This window comes from Lagenorhynchus albirostris, chromosome 19, assembly GCF_949774975.1.
Source record: "Lagenorhynchus albirostris chromosome 19, mLagAlb1.1, whole genome shotgun sequence".
In the NCBI taxonomy this organism is placed as follows: domain Eukaryota; kingdom Metazoa; phylum Chordata; class Mammalia; order Artiodactyla; family Delphinidae; genus Lagenorhynchus; species Lagenorhynchus albirostris.
Genome location: NC_083113.1, coordinates 7,312,341 through 7,319,660, shown reverse-complemented (window position 1 = coordinate 7,319,660; position 7,320 = coordinate 7,312,341). Strand labels below are relative to the sequence as shown.

General features: G+C 54.2%; 1 protein-coding gene across 1 annotated transcript; it reads left to right on the top strand.

Annotated features, from left to right (window-relative positions):
- The first annotated feature begins 540 nt into the window (after nucleotides 1-540).
- LOC132510227 (sialic acid-binding Ig-like lectin 13) lies at nucleotides 541-6,137 on the top strand. Its single transcript, XM_060132032.1, has 6 exons — nucleotides 541-1,039; nucleotides 1,226-1,534; nucleotides 1,756-1,803; nucleotides 3,557-3,814; nucleotides 3,900-3,959; nucleotides 6,037-6,137. Exons 1-6 carry the CDS (start codon nucleotides 541-543, stop codon nucleotides 6,135-6,137), a joined length of 1,275 nt encoding a protein of 424 aa, XP_059988015.1.
- Nucleotides 6,138-7,320: the final 1,183 nt, after the last annotated feature.

The following is a 7,320-nucleotide window of genomic DNA, read 5'->3' as shown; positions in this document are numbered from 1 at the left end:
GGTTTAACCTTCAGGCAGAGGGGCAGGGCTCCCCGAGGCAGGCCATTATGTAGAGACAGTATCCTTTTAATGAACAAAAGCAGTGGAAAGCAAAGGTTAAAGTAGAAGAAACAGATCCAACACGGAGTCAGGATTGACTCTTCCCTGTTACAATTTCAGTAACTAATCACCACCTCTTTCACCCTGGCGGGACCCATCCCGGTCTTTCATGCATGGAGCCTTCCCGGCTGCCCCTCCTGCATCTCACACCTGACGGGGACTGACCGGCCTGATTTCCTGTGGACAGAGGTGTGGGAGGGACAGGCTGTGGACGGGGATCCGGGAGACGCCTTTGGGCTGTATTCGCTGCTCGTGACCCTCACCAGGGCCTCACATGGAAAGTAGAAGTGGTGACTCTCCAAGGTCCACGCAGCTCTGGCAGCATGTGGGTGCGGAGTTCCTCTTTTGTGGTCGGTTACCTTCTGACCTCAGCTCTGGGCTTCCTGTGGGGGCTTCCTCTCAATCCTGTGACACAAAGGCCCCATCACTCTTACCCCAAAGATGCTGCTATTGCCACCACCGCTGCTGCTGCTGTCCCTGCTGTGGGCATGTGGGTGGGCTGCGGGGAGAGGGGTGGGCGGGGCAGGGGCTGCAGCCGATCGTTATTCCTACGCAGGGTCCCTGTATCAGGACAAGAGATACTGGCTGCGGGTGCGGGGGCCTGTGACGGTGCAGGAGGGCCTGTGTGTCCGCGTGCCCTGCTCCTTCCAGTATCCCCGGGACGACTGGGACGACTCTGTCCCAGCTTTCGGCTACTGGTTCCAGGAAGGGGCCAGACCCTACCAGGATCGTCTAGTGGCCACAAACAACCCAGATCGTGAAGTGCTGATGGACACCCAGGGCCGATTCCACCTCCTTGGAGACCCCCGGACCTACAACTGCTCCCTGGACATCAGAGATGCACGGCAGGGAGACACGGGGACATACTTCTTTAGGGTGGAGAGAGGGCCTTCTGTGAAATATAATTATTTAGAGAACAGGCTCCACCTGCATGTAACAGGTAAGGATGGTGTCAAGGAGAGGACACACAGACACAGGGGCCCTGAGGGCCCCCAGGGCAGGGCTGGGAGGGGACCCCCTGTCTTCTCATCCTGGGAGGGGCCCAAGAGGACCTAGGAGGACAGGCCGCTGCGGCTGGCCTGGGGCAGAGACAGCTCTGAGGGGCACACTCGGGCCCCCCCCCCAGGGCCTGGGTCTGTTTCTCTCTCCTCTTCAGCTCTGACACAGACACCCGACATCCACGTCCAGGGGACCCTAGAATCTGGCCTCCCCAGGAATATCACCTGTGCAGTGCCATGGGCCTGTGAGAGGGGGACACCCCCCACCTTCTCCTGGACCGGGGTTGCCCTCCCTTCCCTGCACCCCAAGGGCCCCCACTCCTCGGTGCTCACGCTCACCCTGGGGCCCCAGGACCACGGCAACAACCTCACCTGTCGAGTGACCTTCCCCGGAGCTGGCGTGAGCGCAGACAGAACCATCAGGCTCAACGTCTCCTGTGAGCGCGGGGCAGGGACGCCGGGTCCTTGAGGGCGGAGGGCGTTGGGGACGGGAGGGAGGGCCTGGGCTACTGCGTGCTGAGCCCTGCAAGCTGGAACTGGGGAGGAAGGAAAGAGGACACTACTCCACCCTCTTCCTATTTCTAATGTTTCTGGGAGAAAAGGGCCAATGCCTGCCTTCCTGCCGCTGAAAAGGGGACTGTTATGTTTGTCTGTCCAGATGCACCCCAGAAGCCGACCATCAGAGTTTTCCGGAAGGAAGACAAAGGTAGGTCTAAACCTCTCTTCTCCAGGGGTGCGGTGGAAGTGGAAGTGTCTCTGCCCTTCGGAGCAGAGCTGGGGATCAGAACTCAGATGGCAGAGAGGCTCAGGCCCGGGGAGGGGACAGCAGAGGTGGGACAACCCCCACTGGCGCATCAGCTTACGCACTGGCCTCCCCCTTTCGCTGGCCCTGCTCTCATGGGGTATCGCGTGGCCTCTTCCTTGCCTGTTGGACGTGGCTGTCCCCACTGCCAGGGCTCCATCCTTGTCCCACATCCTGCCCAATAGTATTCAGCACTTGTGTATCTCCCCCTTGGTTATCTTTTCGAATAGAACCTACACATGTACATTTTAAAACACACACATATATGCAGATCATACTACCCACATGCTTTGCATCTCTATTAGTATTTTTTAATAAACTTTTCATATGGAGTAATTTTAGACTCACATGGTACAGAGACTTTCCACAAATCTCTCACCTCATCATTAAAATCCTCCATCCACATGGCATATTTGTCACAACTAAGGAAGTGACGTTGGTACATTTCTACAAACTAAACTCGCCTTTTTCTCAAACTTGGTATATCTTGGAGATTCTCCTGTATCTGTACCTAGGAAACCTTCTTCATTCTTAATGATGACCCCATGGTTTTCCAATTAGAAGTATATTATATGATAAAGTACTTAATAGGTCTCCTGTTAGTGGAAAACTATGGTGTTTCCAATCCTTTGCAAGGACAAGACAAATGTGTGGGTCTGGAAGATTACTCTTGAGAGAGAAGAAAGTCCTAGATCGAAGGGTATGTTTGTAATTTCTACAGATATTGCCAAATCGAGCTACATGGAAGTTGTTCTGCTTACGCTACCCCCTGCTATGTGTCTGTTTCCCTGCTAAACATTTTCATCCTTGCTGATACCATAAGTGAATACACTATCATGTAAACTTGCATTATCATTTTGTGAATAGATTGGGTATCTTTCATTGTGTTTAAAAACCATGCGTATTCCTTTTTTTTAATTTTTATTGCGGTACGCGGGCCTCTCACTGTTGTGGCCTCTCCCGTTGTGGAGCACAGGCTCTGGATGTGCAGGTTCAGCGGCCATGGCTCACGGGCCCAGCCGCTCCATGGCATGTGGGATCTTCCCGGACCAGGGCACGAACCTGTGTCCCCTGCATCGGCAGGCAGACTCTCAACCACTGCGCCACCAGGGAAGCCCCATGCCTATTTCTTTGTGGTCTTTTTCTTGATGATTTGAAGAAACTCTTTTCATATTACCGCAATCGTCTGTGTATAAGTTGAGAGGGTTTATTTTCATCCTAATCATGGGCTTTTGACTTAGTGTACGGTGATTTTGCTAGGCAAAAACATGCCATTTTTCTTGGCTGCACCGCGTGGCTCGTGGGATCTTAGTTCCCCAACCGGGGATCTAGCCCGTGCCCCCCCGCAGTGGAAGCACGGAATCCTAACCACTGGATCGCCAGGGAACCCCCGCCATTTTTTTTTTTTAAGTTGCATTCAGTGATGTACTGAGACTAGCGCTTACTGGTTGGCGAGAGCCAGTTGTGCAATTGTGTCCATCTTTTCCCACTTCTGGGTTCAGAGGCTTCAAATTAGGTGCTTGAAATTGGCCAAGATGGGAGTTTTTACACAGAGGAAATTGACAAGTGCTACAAAACAGGAAGATATGAGCCCTTAGGCAATGGAAGAGACAGACAGACAGGCAGACTGAAGCTAGCTTTCTCTCTGTCCTGCCAGGACCTGAAAGTCTGGGCCAAAGCCTACCTCTCCCAGTCCTGGAGGGCCAGTTCCTACGCCTGGACTGTGTTGCCGACAGCAACCCTCCTGCCAGGATGAGCTGGATCCGGGGGAGCCTGACCCTGAGCCCCTCCAATTCCTCGAACCCTGGGGTCCTGGAGCTGCCCCGGGTGGAACTGGAGGACCATGGGAAATATGTCTGCCGAGCTCAGCATCCGTTGGGCTCTAAGGAAGCATCTCTGAGCCTCGTTGTGAAAAGTGAGTTGGAACACACCTGAGGGAAGGACCCCGGGGTTCTAGGGAGGGGAGAGTCTCCTCTGATCCCTCCCATCTCTCCCCACAGAACCCCCGCAGCTGCTGGGACCCTCCTGCTCCCAGGAGGATGAGGGTCTGCACTGCGACTGTTCTAAATATGGTCTTTATCTTTTTCCAGTCACCGAAGGCCTTGCGGGGGGGGGCATTTTTTAAGTAGACTTTATTTTCAGGAACTGATTTAGGTTCGTAGCAGATTCATCAGAAGGTAAAGAGACTTCCCTCGTCCCCGCTGCACTTTCCCACACACGCACGGCCTCCCCCAACAGCACGCCCCGCCAGAGGGTACCTGTTACAGTCGATGAATCTCCACTGACACGTCATTTTCAACCAAAGTGCATGATTGACATTAGGGTTCCCTCTTGCTGTTGTACATTTCATGGGTTTGGACAAATGTATAATGACATGTATCTGCCATTATAGTATCATACAGAAGAGTTTCGTTGTCCCAACATCTCTTTGGACCATTTTTGTGACTGTCAGCCCCTCAGCCCTCACCCTGAGCCCTCTCTGGAGCCCAGCGCTCCCCTCACTGCTGTATTCCCACTGGTCATAACACCTGGTCCCCCATCTGGACAGAGCCCCATTAGGGCTGTCTCAGCAGTGCCCACCCATCTGTTGACAGGTGACGCCCGGACGCACATCCCTTGCCCTGGGTGTTGGGGTGCCACCAGGCAGGGCCAGGAGAGCTGTCTGGGTCTGACCCGGAGGTCTGAGAAGCTTCCTGCTTCCACCTCCTTCTGAGGCACAAAAGATCACCGTGGACCCTGAGTGACAGGGCCAATAGGGGCCAGGAGAGCAGATTTAGACCCCCTCCCTGGAAGGAAGGAGAGGCAAGGCCCTTCAGCCTCCCACAGTGCTCTCTGTCTCTCTGGAATCTCCACGGGGCAGAGAACCTCATGGCTGTGCTGTGGCCAGGTCTGGAGGCTGCTCTCCTGTCTCTGGATCTGCCTATAGTGGATACTTCATACACGTGGAATGTTACAGAACAGTGGCCTTTTCTGTCCGGCTTCTCTCACTAAACGTTTTCGAGCATCATCCGTAGAGCGTGTATCAGTATCAGTTCCTTTTTGTCTGAATAACATTCCATTGCGCGGATGCACCAGCTTGTCTCCATCCAGTTAGCGGTGGATGGACGTTTGGGTTCTTTCCACTTTTTGGCTCTTACAATGCTGCTATGAACGTTGCTACACTTTTCCTTTTTATTTTTATTTTATTTTTTTGATCATTGATTTCAGTCTTCTCCGGCATATACCTAGGAGTGAAATTTCTGGGTCAAATGGTCGTTTCTAATTTTAAATTTCGGAGGAAATGCCAGATGTTTTCCACACTGGCAGCACCATTTTACATTCCCACCAGCAAAGTATGAGGGTTCCAATTTCTCCAGATCCTTGTCGACATTATTTTCCTTAAAAAAAAATTCGAGCCCGCTACTGGGTGTGAAGGAATATCTCATCATGTTTTGATTTACATTTATGGAGCGAGTAATGACGTCGTTCATTTTATTCATGAACGTATTGGTTATTTGGAGAATTTTTTTATTCCTTTGGCCGTTTGGAAAAATTGCACTGTTTGCCTTTTTGTTCTTGAATTGTTTTTTGTTTGTTTGTTTGTTTTTCCTTTTTTTTTTTTTTTTGTGGTACGCAGGCCTCTCACTGCTGCGGCCTCTCCCGTTGCGGAGCACAGGCTCCGGATGCGCAGGCCCAGCGTCCATGGCTCACGAGCCCAGCCACTCCGCGGCATGTGGGACCTTCCCGGACCAGGGCACGAACCCGCGTCCCCTGCATCGGCAGGCGGACTCTCAACCACGGTGCCACCAGCGAAGCCCTTGTATTGTTTTTGATATAGCTTTTATATAGGCTGGATATCACACACATATCGAATCTATGATTTGCAAATATTTTCTCCCATTAAATGGGTGGGTTTTTCACTTTCTCAGTCCACTGATGAGCCGAATTTTTCATTTTCATGAAGTCCAACTTATGCATTTTTGTTTTCTGTTCAGCTGCTGGAAGGTAAGGGCATGGGGTGGGCTGATACCCCGGGCACACGGGGTTCGGCATCCGGTGGATGAGGAAAGCCTGGAAGACCAACGTCCAGAGTCCTCCTGGGAGCGGAAGGACACAGGATTGAGCAGATGATTCCATCCTGGTCCCGCTTTCCTGCAGGGCAGTCGGGGCGCGTCGCAGCACAGGTGATTCTGACGGCCATCTGGGAAGCGGCTGTCAAGATCCCGCTACTCTTCTTGGTCCTCATCGGCCTCCTGTGAGCACCCCCAGGGAGAGGGGAGAGGGGAGGGGTGGGGAGGGCAGGGTGCAGGTGGCTGCACCCTGGAACCAGCGCTGGAGGGGGCGGGGGCGGGGCCGGCAGGAGGCTGACGGGAAGGGGGAGTGGGGGGGCGGGGCTTGGGGGCGGTGAGGAGTCCCCTGGGGCAGGGGCTCCTCCCCGCCCAGTGTCAGGGTTGAGGGTAGCCGCTGTGCTCTAGAGGGTCTGTGGGGCCAGACCTGCCCTCTCCCACCTCAGTCATCCCCCCGCCCCTGAACAAGGAACAGGGTGAGTGTGCGGCCCGCGGCACCCGATCTGACCAGAGCCTGGTCTCTTCTGTGGCTCAGAGTGATGTCCCGCAGGAGGAAGGCAGCCAGGCCTGCAGGGGGCGTTTCAGATGCAAAACCAGGCCTGCAGGGGGCGCGTCTATTGCAAACGCCATTCCAGGTTACCCCTCTTGGGGAGTGATGTCGGCATCCTACCACCCAACATCCTACTGCACACCTGCCCCAGAATGGCCCCCAGGATTGCTCCACTCAGCGTACCCAAAGTGGAGCTGCCATCTTCCTCCCCAAACCCACTTCTCTGCTGGGTTCCCTGTCACACTGATGACAAGGTGGCCCCCATCTCTAAGGCCAGAAGGAAGGACGGGGTTTGTCCCCTTTCATCCCCGCTTCTCTTCTCCAGGAGCCAATAATCACTAAGTGCTGACAATCCTTCCTCCTAAGCACAGCTCGTCCTGATGCCCGTCTCCTTCCCATCTTGACCCCAGTCGTTCCAGCAGCCTCCTCTCTTCCCTGGGTCTCTGAACCCACCCACCTCCTGCCTCCATCTCCCTGGGAAACACAGGCCTCCGCACTGTTCGCAGAGACCGTTACCATCCACTTGCTGCACAGCAGGGACAGCTGTGTTTCCTCTCCACGGCCAGAGACCAAGGTGCACACACCACTGGCTGGATTTGCAGCCCTGGCGGGCTCTGCCCTGCTGGAATCTCCACCCACATCCGTCCTCTCCCTGCATCTCCCCACATCTCCACACCCAGCCTGGCCTGACCTCTGTGACTCTGAGACTTTGTACGTGCAGTCCCTTCCCCTGAAACATCCTTCTCTCCCCATTCCTGCCTCTCCAAGTCCTGAACATATCCTCAGGCTCAGGCTTAAATGTCCCCGCGTGTGTGTGTGTGAGTG